The 24,474-nt window shown below is 37.4% G+C and overlaps 1 protein-coding gene across 2 annotated transcripts; it reads right to left on the bottom strand.

Moving 5' to 3' along the window:
* Positions 1-89: 89 nt before the first annotated feature.
* Positions 90-23,852, bottom strand: LOC135690526 (uncharacterized). Of its 2 annotated transcripts, none has more exons than XM_065208111.2 (10): positions 23,593-23,852; positions 23,408-23,469; positions 21,910-21,983; positions 14,121-14,205; positions 11,235-11,326; positions 10,533-10,610; positions 8,941-8,996; positions 4,799-5,080; positions 3,896-4,316; positions 90-3,161 (listed from the first exon to the last, which is right to left on the bottom strand). In XM_065208111.2, exons 1-10 carry the CDS (start codon positions 23,653-23,655, stop codon positions 1,768-1,770), a joined length of 2,607 nt encoding a protein of 868 aa, XP_065064183.2. In that variant the 5' UTR covers positions 23,656-23,852; the 3' UTR covers positions 90-1,767. The 2 variants fall into 2 exon arrangements, with proteins under 2 accessions (XP_065064183.2, XP_065064184.2); XM_065208112.2 differs by having other exon boundaries at positions 8,941-8,981; positions 23,593-23,851.
* Between the last annotated feature and the right edge of the window lie 622 nt (positions 23,853-24,474).

The raw sequence follows: 24,474 nt of genomic DNA, 5'->3' as shown, positions 1-24,474 counted from the left end.
GAAGCGTTCCATCAAACAAGAAATGAGACCAGCACTCTGCCTCACAAAAATTGACCGAGAGAAGTAACTGAATAAATAAACCCAACATCTGAGCTACTTTGAAATGTTTTCAATATTTTTCTTTCCATAATTAAGCAAATACAGAGGCAACGAAGACGAATTAAAAATAAAACCAAAATTAACATCTACACTTAAACTTTAATTTCGACAATAAACGTATTTTACAGCCAATCAGAATACACGTGCTGATATATTGAAGGGTGACGGTTATAATAAGAACCAAAACGCGATGGGAATGAATCGTTTTCGTGGTATTGGCATTTCAATGCCATTTTTTCTTTAAGCTACCACCTTGAAGCCTTTGAAGTAAGATTGCTTAAATTTCTGTCTATTCATTTATAATCAGCCAACCATTTCAATTATGCTCTTCAGGTTCTACCTTTTTGATATACTAATCAATGTGATTCTTCAAAAAGTTAAAAAACAGCCAATCGACACTTTACAAGAGCTCTTTATGAAGAATTTAAGGTCAATTTGCATTTTGTTTACTGAAGTTCTTTGGAGATATCGAAATATTTGAAAGTGTCTCTGTACAAATGGTTATGTTATTTGACGTTTCTAAAGTGCATAATTCTCTGTTACGGTGAATGACCCTCTAAATCAGTCGAAAAAATGATCAAATGTTGTTTTCCAGCAAAATAAGACAGAAGTTCTTTTGAATCTAACCACCGTTATTTTGTGTGATACCTTTCTAATAGTAACAAGTTAATTGCTTTTTCAGGGTTAATTTAGGGTCACTTGGAATGTGAGCCTTGCAAAGCTTTGGCTGGGTAATAACAAGTTATAACAACAGGAACAGGAGATGGAACAGCCAGCGTAACACCCCCTTCCTGCAAAGATTTAAGTGCTACAGATCTTAAATTTTCATAGCTACAAAAAGTTTTTAGAAGTACAGCATGGTTTTTAAATGTTTTGACATCGATTCTAACTTTTGGGGAATAAAATTTCGACAGAATGATTCAAGCGGCCCATTTTCTTTCAACATACATCCAGCAACGATAATTCACAAAAACAATTTATAAAACTATTTATAAGGATGCAGGAATTCGCTTACCTAGAGAATAACAAAAATAAGCAAAAAAGTTTCTATAACACAGAAGTTCGAAAACAAGGGAATTTAAATACTTGCAATTTATTTAGTTACATTTATATATGTATATTTATTAGCAATGAAATTTGTCTCTAAATTCTAAAATCTTTACAACTCCCGCTACTACCAAGGGAGGCGTAAATGACATATTGGAGGAAATGTCATGTTACTGCTTTGATAGACACTCGACCAAATGTGTGCTAAGGGCGAACAAATTAGAGTGACTAGCAACTGAGCAAATGGGTGCAGCGTGGTCAGCAACCTATCCTGACACCCTAAATTCGGTTTCTCAGTCTGGTTTCAGTGTGCTGGAAGCTCGTACCTAGATGGCAAAACCATCGTCTACACATTGTCGTTGGCTAATTAAGCTTGCGTTATAAAAATTTACGTCACTTATTACGCAAGTCTAAAGATCGCAGGAAAGTCTATCCTTTGAAAGCAGCAAGTCTGAATGCCTCGTAATGACTGCGAGGCTATCAACTTGTAACAAGAGCATCATAATACCTTCTGACCCAGGCAATTGCCTTCTGCAGAAAAGTGATTGTTTATTTCCTGCCTCTTACTAGAGTTCCGTCAGCGGCAATAGAGCCAATTGGGACGTACTAGATGCAATGTAATTACGGCCTGCTTGAACCAGCTGACATTGTCCTGCTCCGTACTATAGTTCTTTTTTGCTGAAGTTCATCCAGAAATGATCCTGGAGAAGCAACTGGCATATCGTCATCCGCTGAATGACTATCACGTCGGGAATACGACAAGGGTCCCTGCTCAAACGATTGATATTGAGAGGGTTGCTGCTGATAGGAATAATGGGCTTGCTGTTGTTGTTGTGCACCACTATATTGCGTTTGATTCTTATGAAGTTGTTGATGTTGTGGAAGAGGCTGATGACCTTGGTACTGTTGATACTGCTGTTGTCGTTGTTGCTGCTGTTGTTGTAGCTGCTGATGCATTTGTGCAAGCTGTGAGGCAGGATAATTTTGCTGATGCATGGCAGCTTGGCCCCCACTTGCTGAGCGATGATGCTGCTGTGGAGCATGGTAATGCTGATTTTGTTGTTGCTGCTGCATGTGTAATTGGTATTGACTGGTTTCTTGAAGCTGCAACGGAGGAGGAGGTGGAGGGAAATCCTCTTGATTCCTTGCTTGAGGCTGGGAATTCGTAATGCTTGGTACGGCATAATCATTGCTTTGACTGCTATAGGCATAATGGACACCTTCATTACCAGACATTGCCATATGTCTCGATGCATACTCACTACCCGCTGTAGTTGAAACGGGATAAGCTGGTGCAGACTTGCCAACCATGCCTTGCAAGCCGGCTGTACTCGGCGCAATATCGAAACTGCTTTCTGGGCTCATGGACGGTTTTACATAGGGGGCACTTTGTTGTCGTGATATCATGCCACCACTCATCAAATTTGGAGGCGATGAAATCTTTCTGTTTGGAGGGGCTACGGCCTTTACTGGAGAGCCTGTGGGGCTGAGACGGGACCTCAGCTGAGATGGCGTTTGTCCTGCTCCATACAACTGGAAGACGGTTGGTTTGGCACCTGTTGGCGCATTTTTAGCATAAACGGTGTTTGATCGGCGACTGGGCAGCGTCATCTTATAATCAACCATAGGCGATTCCCCTTCCGTGATACTATTTGACCTTCTGTACGGGGCGCCAGAGGAGCGTGTCCCGCGCATACTGGATGAAAAATCTGTGTTCCGCCGGAAATTTTGGCATTGCTGCTGGAAATTCTGAGACATCTGGACAGATCCATGATTAAGGTTTGCCATTTGGACATTAATATCGTCATCAAAATCATAAACCGGGTGTCCATCTGTTTCCTCATACTGTCCATCACTGTTGTATCCATTGTTTTTGTCGTATCCATGTTGTGGACGGCCTTGGGAGTTCAGCGAGATGTATGATCCAACTCCAGAGGAATCTGACGTTTCGAGGCTGGACCAGGACGTCCGCGTGGCGGGATTTGACGTGCTAACATTGGCCATGCCGCCGGCTCCTGGAAAAAGAGTTGAATCGATCAGTGGTTGACGTAAAACAGAACAAATATGCAACGAGTTTGTCTTATAACTATTACACAATTCCTTAGATACTTACCAGTTTATGACAATCAAAGAATATGAAATTCGATGTTGCCAGGGACCTTGAAGCTTATTCTATTTGCTTAGAAAATTCCTTAAAAACTCCGTTTGGATAGCTCGAAATGTAGATACTAACTATGCTTCATTCCTTCGTCGTTAATCATTTTATAGCATCTCAACAAGACCTATCTTCAAGGGATGATGTTTAAATGTGAAGTGCATAACCAACTCTTCCTTAAAACAAAGCTGCATTTACATGCTATGAAGAACCCCCTCCCTGTTCATCCCATTAAGATCCCCCTTTCTGTTCATCTCATTAAGAACCCTTTCTGATCATCACGCAAAGAGAACAGAATCATCGATACTTCCAACTCCACCTTGCAAAATTCACAAAATCTATATATTAAAAAATATTTTCACACCCCCCCCCCCCTAGCTGTTTCGTTGTTAGAAGGTCGCACTTCCCCTAAGATGCAGAGTTGCCTAAAGTAGTCCATAAATGCACAGCCCGTGTCAACAAATGTTGCAAGCTGGTGTACATAGTCTCAGCAAATCAAGCAGAGATAGAAACATTTTGAATCAATTCAACTTCCAACGGTAGAAGTACCGCATTTAACAATAGCATTGCTTTACAACAGAAAAGTTCACGCACCAGAAAGGACGGCCTTTGCGTCATGCTGTGTGTAATACGCAACCTGCTCCCTCATTTCATCCCCGTAAGCTGCCGGGTTTTGCGTCGCCGGATTTTGGTCTGGCGCAATATGATCACCTGAAGCTGTGCTAAGAGACGACATGGACGAATAGTTTGAAACGGTTCCAGAGGACGAATGCAGTGATTCATGCGAGTCACCCTCAAAGGTACCATCTGCACTCTTCGATGGTGACTTAACAGGGTGTGGAATCCCAACAGGTTTAGGAGCCGGCCCTCCGGAGCCTTTTTTTCTAAGCGTGCTGTAACCGGACGAGGAAGAACCAGAAACGGTATTGCTTCGTTGGATGTTTTGGTTTCCTTTTGGGATACTGGTGAACGCACGCTGTCTGGCGCTTTCGAGGGTCGGGCTTGGAGGAGGACTCTGCAAAAAAGAAAGCGCCACTACTGTTAGAAAAAATATTCTCCCCAGACGATGGCAAATCCCTTTTGAATGAAGCATTAACGGGATCTGAGAAAAATCCGTAGAGCTTTGAGTAGACTGCTATCACCTTAAAACTAATACCCCATATCTAATTCTCATTAAAGAACTCTGGTAAAACCATCATTGCAACCTTTGACTATCGCGGAATGTAACGTTCTAGCCAAATCAAAACATGTATTTAGTATAAAAACAAAAAATAGTGAATGAACGATGAACGAGACCAAAAGAAAAGAAGTGCAACTTTCATACAGACAGTATTGTCGATGTTACAAATGGCAAGGAAAAATATCACGTGAACAAGATTCAGAACTTTTGGGTTTCACAAACAAAAATGAAGCAGCCAAGATCTCTTCAGTTATATTTTTGTATGCTTGGTGTAAAATTTGAGCAATTTTGAAACTGAACTGTAAATTAATAATTACCGAAACTTCAGTTTTAGGCAATGAAATCCTCTCAGGTGCTTTGTAGTTGTTTATGGCATCTTCAGCTGCCAAGGGTAACTTTGATGGACTGGTGCATTGCTTAGTGGTATCTTCCAAAATCGTCTGCAGATTTTCAATCTCTCCAATCAGCGTTAATTCTAGCTCCACAACCGGTCGATAACAATTAAAAAAGAATATTGCACGTGACCTCTCTTCAACCATCAGCTTTCTTAAGTACTGCCGTTCTTGATCTTCAAGTGCAGCAATCTGGATGTTTGCCAACTACAAAAAATGAGAACTCATACAACGACTGGAACATCAGGGCCACAGAAAGATCTATAAGTGAGTTATCTTACGTGCTAATTTGAAGATAGTGGCAATTCTCAGGGCGTATAATTGATATAGCAATAAAGAGCTGCTTTGTGTGTTTCTGTTGGGATTAATTTACACAAAGTTGTAACTGATCGCCTGAGTTTCGACAACGGAAACTTTGATTTATATCGATAAAAAACCTGAATGGTTGAAGGAATTGCCTTCAGCAGACGCTGACTGTTACCTACAGACACATGTCACGAGCTGCTAAGATACCAACACCAGAGTAGCCATTGTTCACTATTATAGAAACTTCAAAAGTTTGATAAATCAAAGCGATGTAAAACAGTAATAATAGAGAAATGACTTGAAGTTTTTACAATCTTTTGCCGATTTACGAAAATCATATTATCCCAGTCATATTAAGGCTGTGAGGGTTGCGAACATAAAGAAATAAAAAAGCATGATATGCACAAAGCCCCTACAATTCCTCGGTGCAAAAAGGTGCAAGCCTTCACATTTAAAACAGAAATAGCTAGCTAATCGTCGTCAGACGCTTCTATCATTATGACTTAAAAAAACCACAACCACGAACAAATCTCATTTTCTGCACTTTGAATCTAACGCATTCTCACTTGAGACGAAAGACCTAATATAGACCAACACTAATAGCAGGAGGCAAACCTCGACCTGAGACCCGGATTTCGTGATAAACCAACCACGCAATTACTACCCACAGACATGATTGCTGTTTAAACTCGCAAAGGCAAGACCAACGCCGTAGAAACCAAACTGTATTCTTGCATGATTGCTTTTAAGAGAGTGGGTCTGCATTGCCTATGCAGAGCATCAGGCATATGGTAAATCACCAGATGTTACATTGTGAGCAATTTTCAATTCCGAAATCCAACTGATTTTTCGAATTTATAATTTCAAATGCAGTGCTCGGTAGCAATATCTGGAAAGTGCATTCTCAGTGCAGCCTTGACTCAAGTCCAAGAACATTGGTGACTGGCTGTTTGTAAATTGTTGTCATTGTTATAAAATATGATTAAATTGGGGGAGGTAATACCGAAGACAAAAGATTTTGTCTGCAAATTTCCTGAAATGTAAAACCGAAAGGACTGGTAATGCCAAACCCCCGTCCGAAAAAATAATACAGCGCCATGCCGTAGGGGATGGCGCTCTTTGCCTTGAGGCGAGGTTATAATTAAAAGATAACATATGATGAGACTGCGGTCGATCGCATGTTGTGCACGAAATGAGATTTGATCTGTGGTTGAACCGGGCTTAAAGTATCAACTAAACGGTTACTTGAATCCTAATTCCAGGCCTTTTATTGAACAGCTTGAAAGAAAGAGCCGAGAACGACAGCCCGTTAGGAGCAACGGAGGCAGCAACGAGTGTCAAGTTTCACAACGCCTCTCCATTGTCTGACAGGGGTGGCGCTAGAGACAAACCTTCGAGGTGCCGAAGTTTATATTCTCCGTAACTGCCGACGCTGGATGTGTCAAATTGCCGACAGAAAAAATATTCGACTTGCCCCATTTAGCAGGCAGGGCCGTCGCGAGGCAAGCCTCGTTGGGGGGGGGGGCTGTGTAATGCAAATTTACCTGATTAAAAAATTATTGCCTGAAACTTTTTAGCTGGTGTCACAAACCTCTGCAATACATTTTGTCAATCTAACTCTGTATGATAATGACCGACTTTTCTAATAGTCTTGTCAAATCTCTATATCGGGACGGGCAAAATATATAGTTACTACCTGAGGCGGCACCATGGTTGCCGCCGAAGGGGCAGGAAATTTTCGAATGTTGATGCTTCTAGTTCCCTGGAAAATGCACTCTTTTAGGCAGATTTCACTAAAGCAATCCTCCTAATCCTATTGAAAATTATTGTCTTTTTGCAAAACTTTTTACAGCAGATAAAATCAACAATTTCGCCGTGGTCTTGAAAAATACCAGGTTGTCAGTTACTTTTAAATTTAGATCCCTCTCTCCATCTTAGCATGCCTTATGAATGTTAAGAAAAATCTGGAGCTCATAGTGAATTGCAGTTGATGCTTCTACTGAGAAACTTTAGGAGAAATGGACACGAGGCACAATTTTAATTTTAAAAATTTTAACAATTTTAAAAATAGAGCATTTTTCCAAAATCGTTTGTTGTGGGTGCAAAATTCTCCCTTGCCCCCTCCCCGTCCCCACTTTCCAACCTGTGTCGGAGTCCACGAGATTTTCTCGGCAATTTGTGCCTTGTAAGAAACTTAATGCGCAAATATTGCCTATTGTTGAATATTTCTTCCTATTTATGTTGGAAGAAATTAATCGATGGTTTTCTCTAAACCATTTGTTTGTCGCAAGCTATGCGGTGAACAATGCTATTGAAAAATAGTTGATGAAATAGGACAAAAAGTGCTTTTTGAAAAATTTATTACGCAAAATGTGCTCATGATCAAAATGTTTTCATTGGCAATAATAATGTCTTGAAACGAAAAGAGAATCCCTTAAGAAGAAAATTCATTAAAGACTTTATTGATAACCGAGAGGAGCACGATGGTATTGTGGGTCATGCGGAGGAGCACCATGAAATTAAGTCACAGCTTTCACGGAAGCGACAGGATATAATGACACTATGATAGTAAAACTGCCGAAGAAAAGCCATAAAGAAAACCATAAACCAGCCAGTGCAGTTTTCTCCTCGATTATTTATGTCATTCAAACAACATGTAAACCGGGTGACATCCATCAAGTGCCGACGGTATAGAGAAAGCAAAAATTGATTGCCTGCCGACGGGGGGGCTAACAAAAATTTAGGGGGGGCTAAAGCCCCCCCTTGCCCCCCCCATGCCGCCACTCCTGTTGTCTGAGTCTGATTCATTCGATTCTTAAAAGTAAAAAGGTGATCGAGGCTTGCCAAACTTTAGCTTCGCTTGATCAGAAACAAACTTCATTTACACGACTAGCATATGATGGTGCTGTAATACTGAGCACTAATTTCCATATTTGGTATGTTAATTTAATTGACATGTTTAATGGACAGCTAAATAAAAGCTAAGGATTACGGGGCCGTAGAAGTAGTCTTGGAAAATCAAGCGTTGAATACAAGTGTTGATAGTGCTTTTGGATGAATTTTCGGATGCAAAATGCAAATGTGCTTACTGAAAATGTTGGCTTTATTTTTTTGAACATTTTGCAATGAACTCAAAATCGGGTCTTACACAGGAGGGCTTATAAACAACACATCGATGAAACCACTCAGTATGTCTTCTGCTCGATTCTTATTAGTTTTCGTACGTAAAAAGGTAGTTGTGAAAATTTGACTGGACATGTTTCCTACACAAGTGCTTTACCGAAGAACACATAAAACAGACGCAGAAGATCTACTGTGGTATTCTCCTATAGAGCATTTTCCTGACATCGTGGCCGTTGATGTTGGTCTGCCGAAGGCAATAGAGATTTACGGTTACCGCCTAATCGTGAAAAATGGCCTACACAGAAAGAAAGAGAATTGCATCTATGACGTCAACGCCGAATCGTATGGCAAAAGAACCAGCAACCTGTAAACATGGCCTAGTGAAATCGTATGACGGGACTAGCAGGAGAACATTTGTATTTAAGGCAGAAGACAATTACCCTATAGTGTGTCTAGGATGCACTTAGTTTCTAGAAGCGCCTTTTGGGGTCATTTTTCTCCAGAAGTGAATATTTTCCTAAACATTAGCGCCATAGCATCTTAATGGGAGAATCTTTTTCAAGCATTGCATTTCTTACCAAGACTGGCAGTTGAAAATGCTTTTGAAATGATCATATCTTATAGACGTAATCTCTTACCTTCCACGCATCTGTGTACTGACCATGGTATTCTGTGCGACCTGAGGAGAGATCATCTAAACAGTATGTCACACTAATAGAGTTTAAAAGCATTGCTAGTTTGCATGATATCAAAGAGAAGAAATGTCATGTAGTTATTCAAAAATAAAAAACTTATGCATCACATTAAAAACATTTCTTGATTCCCGAATGTAAACAAAAACTACAAGAAATCAAAGAGATATCAACAAGAGACTCAGTCCAATTTTTTGGTTTCAACTTTTTATATATATAATTTAGATATTGCAGTGGCAAAATACCATAATTGTCTGATATCTCTAAAATTGCAATACAGTAATTTGAAGACAAGGAACAATATAGAAATGTTGTGCGTTTCAGACATTTTGCTTTACAATAATAAAAATTCAAGATCCACGACAGTAAACAATCCGAAATGACAAACAATTTGGCTTTGTAGTGTTTTCATAAAAACTGTTTGCATGGAGTAATTACGTCACGAAATCTATGATAGATTTATACTCCTAAAACAATAAAAACTTTAAATAGCTTTTAATTATTTGTTTATATTCACAAGTATTGACGTTGAAGAATGTACAGAGAGCTATGACTGGCATATTTGAAAAAGAGCTACTTTAGTTATACCGGAAAATTTTTTCATCGACATGTCCACAAGGCAAACATAAAATATCTTGTATACGCGGGTCACAAAAAATTATTTAGATGTTTACAAGTTATTATCCTGAGACCCTTTCCAGTTACACACCTAATTAGCTGTTTATGATTGGACTATTTACAGATTGCAAATGTCAAACGCTTGACCTCCTGGTTTGGTCATCGAATACCCGAGTCAAAATAATGAATGAACTTAAAAAGACATCAGCCCTGCAGGACTTCAATTTAGAAAGTTGGATATTTCTAATCCCATCAAATAGGTTCAATGACTGCTTTAAGCCTGAAAACAGAGTTTCTTAAATTAAGCATCAGCAAAAGGAAAAACATCTTACACTCCGATCAAAGTATCCTAATTAAACGGCTGCACAGATTTAAAACGTAGACTTTTGACCTTGAAATCCTATTAACGAATAAATGCTTGGAATATTGAAATTTTTAATCTAAGCATAGAGAATTAAGAGAGAAAGCTTAATCCAAAAACAGATTCGTAATCTCATCGAACATCTGTCAAACAAAGGCTACAGATTTAGGATGCTAGCAATATCAAATGATGTTGGGAACACCTCCCGAGATATTTGATAGGAGCTGCACAGTTTTAGAAATGCCATTAAATAAAGATTTGGTTAATTTTGAGCAAGAACTAGTAGGGTTTTAAACTTCGTCATGCATGAAACCCAATTAGTGACACCTATTCAAAACAAAGGACCAGACTTATAAGATTATGACAAAATTGTTGTCACAATTAAACTGGGATAAGTGATCATTGGTGGCAAAGAGGATAATAGTGTAGACAACCTTAAGTACATAAAAGTCTTTTATAACGATTTAAGCGAGTTAAAGGTGGTTAATGATTGTTTTACATAATTAAGGTGCGTTGCAAGTACTAACTTGGTTTGATAAAAAAACATAGCCATAATCACCTTTTTTGATAACTTTCTTCCTTAGTTTCATTACTTCTCCCACACTCTTCTTTGCATCACTCTTGGCTCTCTTGAAGTCTGCAAAATGGCGGAAATAGCACGGATAAACAAACAGTCAATCACAGTGGCAAAACGCATGTTAACAAAGAGACAAAAATAGCTGGAGATCTAGGCAGGCGGTGAGCCTCAAGCCAACAGCGTCGACATGTAAAGGCTATTCGCGGAGCATCTCTACAAATCTATGCACCATTCTCACATACTTTACCAGGTTTTAAGGTGTGATGTATTTGTTACGTTCATCAATTATTAATAAATACTAGGAAGAGGTGACACAGATAATGGATGATTTTGTGAGACAAAAGTTTATGCAGAATCTTAATTGGCTGTGAAAAGCTTACATATTGGTTTGTATTTTTTATCTCTAGCAATTTTTTAACAATTCGGACGCAACAACTTTTGAACAAATCCGGTCCCGGAAAATTGAAGTTTCAGATAAACGCTTTTATACAGAATGATAGAAGCTCCATAGGCTCAATAAAATATCAATAATCTCTGACGATTCTAGATATCCAGTCTCACTGACAAACTAAAACGGGGTCGGTTTTGGACCCAGCTGTTGGTAGAAAGTGCCAACTGCAAGTATTTTGTGGCTTCTAAAAAAAGAGCTGGAAATGAGGCAGTAAATGTAACGTGTTTGAATACCTTTCGTGTGATCCTTTTCCAGCTGATTTGATGTCTTTTTCCACTCTTCCAGCTTCTCTTGCATTGGTCCAATAAAACTATCAGTCAAGATTCTAAAGATAAAAAATTCTTCGTCATTTGAATTCCTGTATAGCATACAATGGAGAGAAAGTGGAAAAGGTATTTAAATACACCCCGTTTTTTTCTCTTTTTTAGTGGGTTATGCTTGGAAAAGGTCTGAGGGCTTGTTGCGAAGCCCTAACAAAGGAAAGGAGAGAGAAGTTAACCATAGAATGAAGTGAGTCAAGTGTATTGGCTGCAGCTGTGAAAGAGGAATCTAGAATCTAGGAAGCTAGAAAAGAATAAAGTGTTCCAAAGTTTACAAGTACCATTTCTACATATGCATTTTTGGCAAAAACAAAGACTATTGGCTTAGAAAAAAAGCTGTTCTTCCATGCACTAATTTTAGCAACAAACTAGCTACGGTTATGAATTTGATTCTCTACACACATTTTAAATGTTTACCACTGCATTCTTTCATAGAGATTTATCACTATTCATCTAATTGCTGCAAAAACATGTTCATTATTGCAGCTGGATAGCTTAAACATATAAGAAACTAGGAACTAGTTACAGATGTTACAGAGAAATTTATCGGTATTCATTCACTTTCTTTCTTGCTTTCAACATCATTATATGTTAGAAGCTAATGCTATATATCATGTCATATTTATCAGAATGCTACTTGTATCTAAAAAAGTAGCGTTATACAATGTTTTGTTCTGTTGAAAAATCAGATGGTATGGTCTGTAAAATGTTTGCATCCCAAGAAGTTGCTAAAATTGTGATACCACGAGGTCGTAAATCCAAAGTATAGAAAAATAATAGAAATAGGTAAAAACAACAGAATCTGAACACCAGCCAATAAGATGTAGGTAGTGAACAGAAAAGCTACGACTATGTTTATACAATATTAATAAAGATGCGAGGCCAGGTGCAAAGCTCGTCCAAGTACTGTGCGGTTAAAGTGGTTGAGCTTGAAATCAGCTGTTGGTATGGGATAATAAGAACTATTGTAATCAGTCTCTTGGACGCTTTAATAAAATTTTCGATTCCAACAAACAGCAGTTTGGCAACAGCGCTGTCGATCTGTAAATGCCTCGTTTCACTTCAACCTCGACATCATTCCTAATATACTGCAGCAACATAACGACGTGTCAGCCTTTCTACAAAGTGAACGCGATTGGCTACCGAGATTACAATCTAGAAAAATTAACACACATTTGCTCCGAATTCTGCTGGATTTGGTGTATTTGGTTTTTGAAATGACAAATGGCATGCTGGTTCAAACATTATTCACCTTACACATCTATTAAGATCTTCATTTAGGGTGTCAATGATACAGTCAACGATCTGCAGTATATTCTTAAATCTTTTACACAGTCCACCAATAAAGCACATTTTGGGATTAAGCTTTTTCTATTAGTTAAGAAGCATCATCGCGCGGAGCTTTGGTAGGCAAATTTCAAAGGAAGTCTACTAGGTTTATCGTCGCTTGAAAGGGTCTATATATAAAAATTTCTGACTACGGTACTTCTAAATGAACGAGTATTCCATCTTTGTCCAGCTTTGCTTAAGTGGCAGAACTAGATAATTCACTGACTGCTACATCCTTTTCACTTTATCATACGCTCATGAACATAAATATATTATCTCTTAACTCTATACCTGCTATGGAAAGAGGGAGGTACCAATTTGAAGTAAGTAATGAAAACAGTCAACTTGCAAGATACAACAAGATAAGATTTAAAGGAACTACTACATTCAGATACAGTACAAATTTCTTGACAAATTCTGAAGATTAAATGGAAGACTATAAGCATGGTAAAACTGACTACAGCCCAATCAGCTAGACAGATCATACGACAGTATAAAGTGCTCTGATCCCTTTGAAAGATTTAAAACATTAGCTTAAACTATGTAATTCCTCCCATAGATCCCTAGAGTCCGATAGATACAAAAGCCACACGACCAATAATTAATATAACGTGCTTCTTTGATCTTCCAAATCCCAAACAAAAGATCGGCAGGTGCTTGCTTGTGTCGAACACCAAAGAAGGAGCTTTCTTTGGAAGAGACCTAAGCCGCGATAATATTGTTGATGTCTGCTAGAATGACTTATTCATGAGTAAGAACACATTAGCCCGAAAGATATCCGTACTGGAGTTTAGACGGCCGGCAAAATCATGACAAGATGCATGAAAAAGCTATGCTAACATCAAACAAAACCAAACAAAACCTATCTTTCGTCGGTGGATCTTAATAATCAAGAAGTTGTGACAACCATGCGCCTTATCAGTGTTACCCTTAATTGCACCGAGCATTTGCTTGAATCGCAAGGTTGCGATAAAAAAGACAATAAGGTTGGAGACTCGTAGAAAACAACATTTTAGACAAAGCCTATGTATGCAGGGGGTTACTTTCGCCAGTTGCACATTGTATACTAACGTCGTGTTTCTGAGATGACTAGAACCTGTCTGGAAATTTCTGATAAAGCGGAACACACATATCACTGGCTTCATCGTTAGAATGATGACCTGTAAAATGGGCGTTCTGTTTTACCTTGTACTACATAAACAGCATTTTCCTAGTAGTTTCAAATCAAATGTGGCTACCAAAAAGGAAGCAACGTTAATTAGCTCTAGAAAAATTGTGCCTTGGAAAGCCTCAGGCCTACAAATTTGATTCAATAAACATTGAGCCTGCAAAATGATACTTTTCAAATTAGTTCACAAGACTTATGAAGTTACGCAATGAAACGAGGCCATAGTTAGCTTCATCAAGCATAACCGGGGGTTGCCTTTGGATTTCATAATACATTGGCTGTATGGAAAAGTATCAACTTACCCAATATAAGCCTTCAGTTTGTGCTCTATGCTTTTGTGGCGCATAACTAGCTTGGTAAATGATACACCAATATCGCGTGTTGAGCCTGTAACAAAAAAGGAATATTCTTAACACTTCACAAAATGAAGCAAGGCAAACGGAATGTTTTTCTGCTTTCAGAAATTCCTACTTTTCAGGTTCTACAATTTGCAAGGACCAACTTAGATGGTAGCTTTTAGCGGCTCTTTTTCCCTGCTTCTAGCGAATGCACAAATGTTAAACAGGAGTGGTATCTATCGGTACATATACAATTAAACCAAATATTCTAAAAGTAAAAAGATCGAGCGATGTGACCACTTAACAAAGTCAACTCCCAGTTCAACCTTGCATAGCTTTCAAAACGAAATATTAAAACGATTCATGTTTTGTATTACAATTTGAATGTGAAGAGGTGACACGAGTTGTTAAAGTAGACTGTCTGGAAAATCAGTAAGGGTGTTGGGAAGATGCCTACGTTAGGCCTAGTCAACAGTGGAGTCCTTGTCGCGAGAAAACCTATTTACTAAGCCCTCAATTGAAGACAATTTAAAGAATTAAGATTTGCTTTAAATACGTTGATAGAAAGTAAAGAATCATTACGAAGTTATTGATTTGCCATAGCTACAGAGCATGGCTAATCTTTCATGAAAAGCAAACGTTTCTATTGGTTGGGCTTCATGACCTGAAACAGACTTAGCCACGATCAATCTAGAAAAATCGGAAAGAATTTCAACATGATGACGTTCGAGGGCAATTTGAGCCAAGTTTTGATAAGGTCTTTGTTAAAAGATAGCGGTTTCTTGAAAAGTAATTCATTTTCGATGTTATCATTTAATAACTAAGGCATATAACAAACTGATTGTGAATGGCCACAAAATTAAAAATACTTTCCTCGTGTGCACGTCAAACGGTGGTAGACAAACAATTACAAGGAAATAGAATTTTAGTTTGCATTTATTTATTGTTTTTGAAGTGAGTTGGAAGGCAAGATAACCCGTGCCACAAGTACGTAAAGAGGTGACAATGGCTTCAGAGAAACCAGGGGGTGGATGGGTTTCAACGATCCGATAAATATTGAATAAATTTAAGGTAAGGGTCCTTATGATTATTAGAAAAGTATTCTCAATATTTGTTTGCAGAAACAAACTGCAAGCGAACAATTGTTGATGTATCATTAGGATTATTTTCATTGTCCTGTGACTTTTTAAAATATTTATAATCTGCATGGGATTCTCACGGTAGTAGGCCTTATCAAACTATACATAGTGTATTCTAAGGGCGACTGGCCGCTCTCATATCTTGAAAAATGAAGCTTTAGTGAAACAATACGTTAGCAAGTTGCTACAGAAGTGAAACAAGGGAAGGAAGGTGCAAGGCCATACTGTTTTAAAAGCTACTGAATGATTGTAAACTGGCTTGGTCTGGTGAGGCGTAAGTGGTGAGGATGGTAAGGCGTCTGGATTGGTATATGCGACGCTGAAATGACGCAATAACACAGACAGAAGGTGGAAGCATTGCATTTTTAAACAAAATAAAGTCAGACTAATAGTTAAACAAAATTTAGGAAATGCACGGTACCAACAAAACAAATTGACTGCATTTTGCGATAGGCATTCACTTGCGGGTTGTTGAGTGAACCACCCGTTCTGAATGATGACTAAATTGAGCAGGCAAGCAAAATTTAAATTTGCAACTTGCGGACTGGGCAACCATATTTAGAAAGTCATACTAGGCAACCTCATTTAGAAAAACAGCCTCGGTCTGGAAACATGGCCTTACGATACCTAACAAAATAATAAGTACTTTAGTTCTCGATTAGTAAAGTAAAGAGGATATTTTGAAGCATGGAGAGTTTATTAAATATGTAGGAAGTAGATTAACTTCTCTAGTGATAATCAAATCAGACAGTGTAAGGCGTCTGAAAATAATAAGACTGTTTTTACAAGCACAGTAAAACAGAGTTTATGAGTAAGTGTTTGGATAAAGTACCATGGAGATGACTGGAACAGAAGATTTCGGCAGCTGTTCCTGTGTTTACTGTGTTTAGATCTCGACAGGACCACAACGAGAACGTTCATGGGAAAGGAATACAGGCACAGTTTCTGCATGACATTGTAGCTTTTACGGTGGTTTTTACAAGAAAACTCCAGTCTGGGAAACTTGCGAACCTTCGTTCTCCCATGAAATGTAAATACAAAGATATTTAGCAACAACAACTCTGACATTTGAAACCATGCAATGGCCTTTTGGTCAAAGTTCACATCCCACATTAGGCTGCTAGGATTTAACGCTGAGTACTTTTAAATGCGTGTATGAGATGGGCTTTAGTATGGGGAGCCATAAATAAGTCCTTCCAAAAAGTTTAAGGGCTTTTACAATCAATTAATAAAGACAGACTGTGCTGCATTTTTCAAGACTGCTGCCGTGAGTCAGCCCGAGTCCACCACGGTGGTCCAAAGCACGACAGAACAATTTGACTAAAGTGACTTAGTACCATACAACAGGGAAAAGATACAGTATATTTTTTAGGCAGGGCCACTATTTTATGCTGTGTTTCATTTTCATACTTTCACCTATTTGTTTTTCTAAATCATAATTTTAACACGAACTAAACTATCAACATTTCTAAATCATAATTTTAACACGACCTAAACTATCAACATAAAAATGGGCCTACTTGGTGTTTACGTAAATTTAATATCCACTGAGATAAATGAGATTTACACCAGTAAAGTGAAAGGATTTGTCCGAAAATTACCACATCGAAGAAAAAGTGACGTCACACAAGGCTGATAAGATGCTGTGGGGGAGTGTTTCTAACTATTTGATGACGTAGTGCTCAACGAGGGCAACCACAAGCACGAGGAAGGAAGGATTATAGAAACAATTCTTTTCCAACTTAATCTTCCATTCTATTCTATTTATTGCCATTCATTTCCATTCAGATACACTTTTATGTTGACAGAATTAGCCTGGAAACGAAAACCTTTAAGGCAAGGGATGAAATGATTCAAATACCAAAAAGCTTGGCTCAGATCCAATGATTTTCATCGGCCATTTACAGCGTAAGTTACGTCTGTAAAATAAAGAAGCTTTCTCTGACAACATTGAAATGCCTTACCAAATGCCCTGAAAAGACGGTCAAACAACAGCGCTGTTTTCATTTTCGACCATTGAAAGGTAAATAAAATGAGCTGTTATGATAACATTTGTTGGCAATAAAACAACACAAGTTTCCAGATAATATCTCAGAGGGGCATGGGGCGAGTAGAAGCACTTAATAGTGTAATCTCTATTCTGTGGTAGAAGTAAAGACGTCTCTTTTTGAACAAACAAAGAACATCCTAGGAGGGTATTTAATTGCCAAAAACAATATCAAAATCGGAAAAAACTAAAGGAGTTTTCATGACTGCTCTGTTAGGCCAGGTGGGGGTAACCCAACAAAGTTGACGGCCTAAAACGGATAGCTGAATTGCTTGCATAGACATACAGTAAGGTTTAAGACCAAGGCCTGTCGAGTAAGATAATATAGACGAGAACAGAAGTTAAGAATAAAACGTTTGTAACACCAACAACACCAATACAATAAAAATCTGTGTTAGGCCAGAATATGGCCCACACATGAAGTAGCAACCCCCGTGACAAAGACACACCTCTGATTACTACATCGGGATACGTGTAACAGACATTGATTAGCTTCAATTGAACAGCCGTTACTTTTGCTTTAAACGCCTTGATAATAGCCTTTAACGAGGAAATGATTATTACAATACAATTGGCAGGTGTACTATTTGCTCTATTGCTTTACACCGCATTCGTTTCCGAATTATTTCCACGCCTTATGTTTGATATTCACACGTTGGTGATATAAAATCAGGAGTACGTCACAAAGAAGACAGACTAAAACAACAAACGAACTAAAAACGCATGCCAAAGCCTTTTGGCAAAGACTGTGCCTCTTTGTCGTGTAACTACAAATTGATCTATTGAGCTGCGCAGCGGCCGCCTATGTCCCGCTGCGATCGCATCCTTAGAATAGAAGCTGAACAAACGGGCATCAGTTCAACCTGCATGCAGCCCTTGAGAATATTTGAGTAAGGCATGACGTAACTTCTAACAATAATAAAAAACTCTGTTTGTATGTTGTTTGAAGAGTTGGGAGTACTTTTCAGAATAACTATTCACGGAAGGAAACGGCGGGAAAGTGGATGTTATCAGTTTTAAATGAAGAAAACCCCAGACTGCACCAAAGTAAACTCTATGAAGCCTTTCTTTAAAAAACAAAACTTGAAAAACATCAGTGCATCTTCTACAGTTGTTCTTGAATGACAGCAACCAAAAAGGTGCTACCCTGCAAGTTGACCACAAATTTCAATCATGATCATATCAACAGATGGCTATAGATTTTCATAATAGCTGGAGAGATTTAATAGCAAAAAGTTCTCAATGAATAAAACTAATTCTTTTTTTAAAGGAAATTCTAGGTAATCTTTATTTCTCAGCCACAACAACAGCTTCGAAACGAGGAAGACTAGTGCAATGCATTCTGGGTGGAGCAGACACTAGACGACGCTGTAGATCTCGCACCAGACCCCAAGAATATGCAAGTGCATAGTTTCTTCTCATCCCTGATGTTTCCAGCGACGGGATTGAAACTTTTCTATAGTAATACACATAGAGAAAACAAAACACAAAACAATGCCAAAGCAACTCCGATTTGGATACATAGATTCTCATTGGCGCCATGATTTATGCGTTTTCGCCAGTGTCTGAACTTCAAAGCTGCAAGCGTTTGTTCTTGGACTAGAATAGAACCCTAAACAATCAAAGTAACTGTTTTCACCATAAATAGACCCACAAAGAACAAAGAACCATTTATATTTCGGAATTCAGTAGTGTACGCGGCAAAGTAGCGAATATGGATACTGTAAGATTGTAAGAAAAGTTGAAAATACCCTGCTTGAGCTGTGAAAGACGAATGCAAGACGATCCGTTAAAAAGAATTAGAAACCTTGTTGCTCCAAGAATCGACAATTGGCTTATTATATATTGCAGAAGGCAACACATTTACTGGCTCAATAAATCCATGTTAATGACTGGGTCGATAAATTGTCATCAAAATCTGTCACATCCATAGAATGATGGCTTCAGGCAGATACATCAATGGGGCACAAATAAGGTCCCTACTAACTGTGATCGAAAACCTGAAGCTACAATTCAAAGCCCTAGTGGGACCTGGGTCCCAACCTTCTTGCTAATGTAAATGTGCCGAAGGCTTATTTGGTAATGTAAATGTCTAGCACATATGATTATCATTTCCAAAATTTATGCTTAATTATGAAGGAAATCAAGCATGGCCTGATTTAGTCATTGCATAATCATATGACAAAAATTTTGCAGTTTAAAATATGATTATGAGAATTTTCAGTCAATAAACAAAAAGCAAACAAAGAAACGAACATAGTTATGAAACATCAGACATCATAAGAAGTGAGTCACACTTGTTTTGGGGAGAGACTTGTTACAGCTGGACCATACCAAATGCAGCAGGGACTAATCTTTATCAGCCCATACATTTGGTATGAGGGTATCTGATTTAAGCCTTTGCATAATTCATAGAAAACTGTAACACCTGCTGGCTTGTATACTTAAGTATAACATTCTTGAGTATGTGAAATTCAGCAAGAAGATAAATCTTTTTTGTTATCAAAATTGACACACTAGATGTCCATTATTCAAATCAAACATTTCATCAATTATTTAGAATGTAGCAATGACATTTCCAGCAATAATACTCATCAAAACCAGACACATTATTTGGGCTTATACTTCATTTCATATGTAAGAAGCTGCAATGTTATTAATCAAAGCAATTCAGTTTTACTTATTTGGGCAATTGATGCGTTTAAAGTGTTCCTTGTAACTTATTAGGGCAACCTTGTAGGTGCAACATAACACAAGGATACACAGATATGGGAATTGGGGACCACAAGGAGAATGTGATCTCCTATCTTTCAAAATGAGGTAAATTCCTGCCTATTCACAGCTCAGGGAGGTGTACCTTTTCTGACCATGCATGAAAGAGCAAAAATGAATAAAAAGAGCAAAAGGTGAAAGAATAAGTAAAGAGATATAATGAATGGATATTAAGGGATAGAATGAATAGAATTACTGATTATGCAAGTATTAAAAATGCTATCTGGAGAATTCAAGAAAACATATAGAAAAGTAAGGATCTCAAAATTATAACCTGTTCAGTTCAATAGAAAGGATTTTCTTTACTGAAAATGCAGGCAAAGTTTTGATAAATATTTGGCTTTCAAAAAGTTTTGCATAACATGATATGTCACATTAATTACATCTTCATTCATTTTTTGAAAAAAATAAACATGCTTCAAGGAGGATGATGTTTCAGTGACATCAATGAACTTGCATAAATTGTGACCATCTCACTTTTGCTCTCACATTCACAGCAAATGAAATCTTAGATTTCAGTTTTTTGGGCAAAGCATTAATTAGGCTTCTGTCATCTATTCAGTTCTTTATCTAAATCTATTCTGAACATATAGATTAATAGAGAGATTTGAGAATTTTTATAATCCCATGTTAAAAAAGCAAATATGCTTATGAACTGTACATATTTCCATATTTCATTCGCTCAACAAGCATTTTCCCCCAAAAGTTGGGGAGGGTGTTAAAGTGATGGAGGTATCAAAGACAAAACGGAATTAATTATAAAAATCAAGTATACAAGAAAATATCTAAGAGATAAATGAGTTTTGCATGATAGAACATTGAGCAAATCATTTAAATGATCAAATGTTTAGACTATGAGAGAGTTCCAATAAGCATGATATTTGTATCTTTAGGATTTCTTTGGAAGGAGAACAAATATGTTTTTACCTTATAACCAGAAATTAACAAACATACTTCGTAAAAAATAACTAGTCAAAAATCATAAGTCTCTATTCAATAGTGCACATAAACTTAAAATTTGACTGCTGCAGAATCTATTTAAGGTTTGGAATTGATTGGAGGAAATACAGTATACATATAGGCAACAATCAGAAAACAAAAAGGCTTATAGATTTAGATGTGCATTTCTTCAGAAAATCTTTTGTGTGAGCCATATACGCAACAGAAATAAAAATTTTAACAAAAATAAAATATGCTTATGTTGGTCACTTTTGTATACTCTGTATACTTCAAAACAAGGTCAGACGAGGGTTGCATCAAAAGTTTAAAGACAGACAACCATTATCAAGTGAAGTTGTTTGAAAACAGCTCAATTGTTGAAATGTCCTGGAAGCACTGCTCATGTTAGCCTGAAAACAAGCCTAACAATCTATGCTGACATGAAATTATGAGCTGCCAAACAATGCTTCCCCATTTTTTCTGTGTTTATCAAACATGAAAATATCAAGTGGCTTCCTATTGCCCCTCAAATAATTTTCTATTGTTTGACAAAGAGAACAACACAAAAGATGAACAAGCAATCACATGCCAAATTTCACAACCAATACATGTTGGCTGTTTTTATCGCTTGCCCAGACACCTAACACAAGATATTCAATATATCTGCTGTGTCTTTAAACAATATATAAAATCAAGTGCAATCTACAACCCTTAAGAAAAAAGTTCATTTTGTGACTTCATGTTTGTCTCCATTGCTTTCAAGTACCTTAATTTTGTGGTAGCACCACAAAGAAATACTTCAGGATTTGAGAATTAATTATCAAGTGTAGGTTTAAAAAACATGAAATTGGTTTACCTTTTGAAGCTGTAGTTGCATCTGCCAACTTTTGAAAAGAATCTAGGAATGTATCTGCAGCATATGCAGAAGACCTTAAAGAGCAAACCAGGTTATGTTAAATATCAGATAGATGGAAGCAAAAATAGAAATTATATAATATTTTTTTAGAGTTTAGAAATATAAGTTTAGAAATTTTGAAAAAAATTCTCAAGAATTGGTTGGTTATAATCTGGCAGATTAGTCACACCAGCACTGAATGTTTGAAATGACAAAATGCCAAAATGATATAATTTAAAAAATAATTAATAGTAGAATTTGTGACACAACTATTCATTTGCACCACACCAAAGCTTCTTTTTATATATTTAAAGTGTTTCCCATCTGTTTATAAGTTACAAAGGAAAAAGAACACATTTTGCAAAATATTGGGGGGGGGATGCACCCCACTTCTGAAGGCACTGACATATCCGTTAAAGTAGGCTTAAGGGAGCGAATGTCAATTATTATTGATATTCAATTGCATGTGGAACTTTTGAAAAGAGATTAGTCATAAGAAGCCTCTTAAAGTAATTGATTAATGTCTGTTTACAGTCTACAGTCACTTTTATGTTGGTTCAACATAAGGGGTTTAAAAACCCTCTTATAGCGACTGTAGTGCGGATTGTAATACGAATTAATTTCGACGAAACACAGACATGTTTTGAATGTTTTAACAACTTCGATTTTACAGAACTTATCGACAGAATGTAATGTGAAATCTCATTCGGAATGCTACACGCTATGCTCATAAAGGACAATAGACCGGTACAGATTATGAATCTATTTAGATGATCAACTTTCATGGCAAATCGCTATTTTGAAACTAATATCCTTTTGGATTCCAACTAGCAAACGCTTATAGAAAATATTGTTCATTATAAAATTATAACAAACAATAAAGTCCTCAGATTGTGGTGAAGCTAACAGTAAACAACTGCTGTTGGTAGCGACAGAGTTATGGATTGAGACCTAGCAATCTTCTACAAAAAATTGAAAGATAGGCCCAGGTGTTTTAATTGTCAAGCACAAGGTTTAGGATTTATAGAAGTATATGGCGACAACCATTATCTTTATGTTCGTTACTCATAAATTCTTTGAAGAAGCTTGGAATTTGAATTAACGTACGATGATCGCGATATCCAGCCGATTAAATCATCAGCGATAGAAGAAAACGAGCTTCATATTGTGCAGATATTATGAACTACAGTGTTGGGAAGTTTAATACTAGGCTTTAACCAAATCTACTAAATTCATTGTTTGTTTCGCGTGAAAATGTGGGCGAGGATTTATGGTTTTGGAAAATTGCCCAGAATTATATCCCGTTTCTAAAAGCAATAACAATAGTCCTGTTAAAGAAAAGATCCCGGTAATTTTGAACTAGAAACTAAAATATGTCATGAAAAACGATTAGGAATGATCGTTTTATGTAATGGAAGGCATCAGGTGTGAACAATAAATTCATTTACAATTGACTCACTTTACGGCATTGTAGAACTTTGAAGCTTTGACCAAGAAATCTTCCCATAGTGGCATCATCGTCTACGAAATGGGGCGAGAAATTCAGCCCAGAAATTACAGTAGTACTGTACACTGTATATAATAAAATGATTCGGTTTTTCAAAGTTTATTATTACTGGCAAAGATATAGGCCACAACACAAACCTTCATATCTCCAATAATCGCATTGAATAAACAACCAGACTCTCCATCACTTGAGTCGCCCATTTCGCAAGCAAAATAACTCCAATATTATTCAACTCAAATATGATATCTAATATTTATTTCCTCTGAATTCAACAACAAAAAGGCAAGGCGATGTATAAACCCTAATGCATTCCTTGCAAATGAAAATGAGCTAACTCCCAAAGTCTTCCACTTGTCAACTCCACTCGCAGTGTTCAAGACCTCAAGACAGGAAATCACAATTAACTTTTCCAGGGGGTTGCTCACCTCTGCTCGCATCCCTCGTGAAATGAAGCAAAACCATTCTTTTATTTCGTAAGCCAAGGGGATTGGTTTAGAGGCACCTGCAGCTATTTCGATGGGTGGGGAGGTTAAAGAGGAGGGGGAGAGAAAACGAAACGGTATTTCAAGTAGATCAATCAATTAATGTAGGTAGATTAATTTGAACATAATAGTTTTGAGTATTTTGCACTTGCATTAGCTTTAACACTGAAATGATCTTGTGATGGGAGGGGGCAATAAACACTTGCTTTAATAGGCCCCCTTGGATAGACTAAAAGGAGATAAAAGTTCAATGCACATACACTCATTTTTTAAAAGAAACTGGCTATAAGAAACGAGGACTGGACAGTCAGAAAGAATTAAGAAACTTCAGTACTCGAAGCAAAAAAAATTAGGAAACTATTAAATCGTGATAAAACTTAAAACAACGAAATTTTGTAAAATCCAAGAACATGATTGCCCTGATGGCCTAGGAATTAAGACACAAGGAATAAAAATATACTTCCCACGTCTAAATACAGTTTCAGAACGGAAGCGAATCTCTTGACGTGAAAAAAAGGTCACGAACGTTCACAACAT

This window comes from Rhopilema esculentum, chromosome 4, assembly GCF_057945365.1.
Source record: "Rhopilema esculentum isolate cy_ngs chromosome 4, ASM5794536v1, whole genome shotgun sequence".
Taxonomy (NCBI): Eukaryota; Metazoa; Cnidaria; class Scyphozoa; order Rhizostomeae; family Rhizostomatidae; genus Rhopilema; species Rhopilema esculentum.
This window is presented reverse-complemented; position numbering and strand designations above follow the sequence as displayed.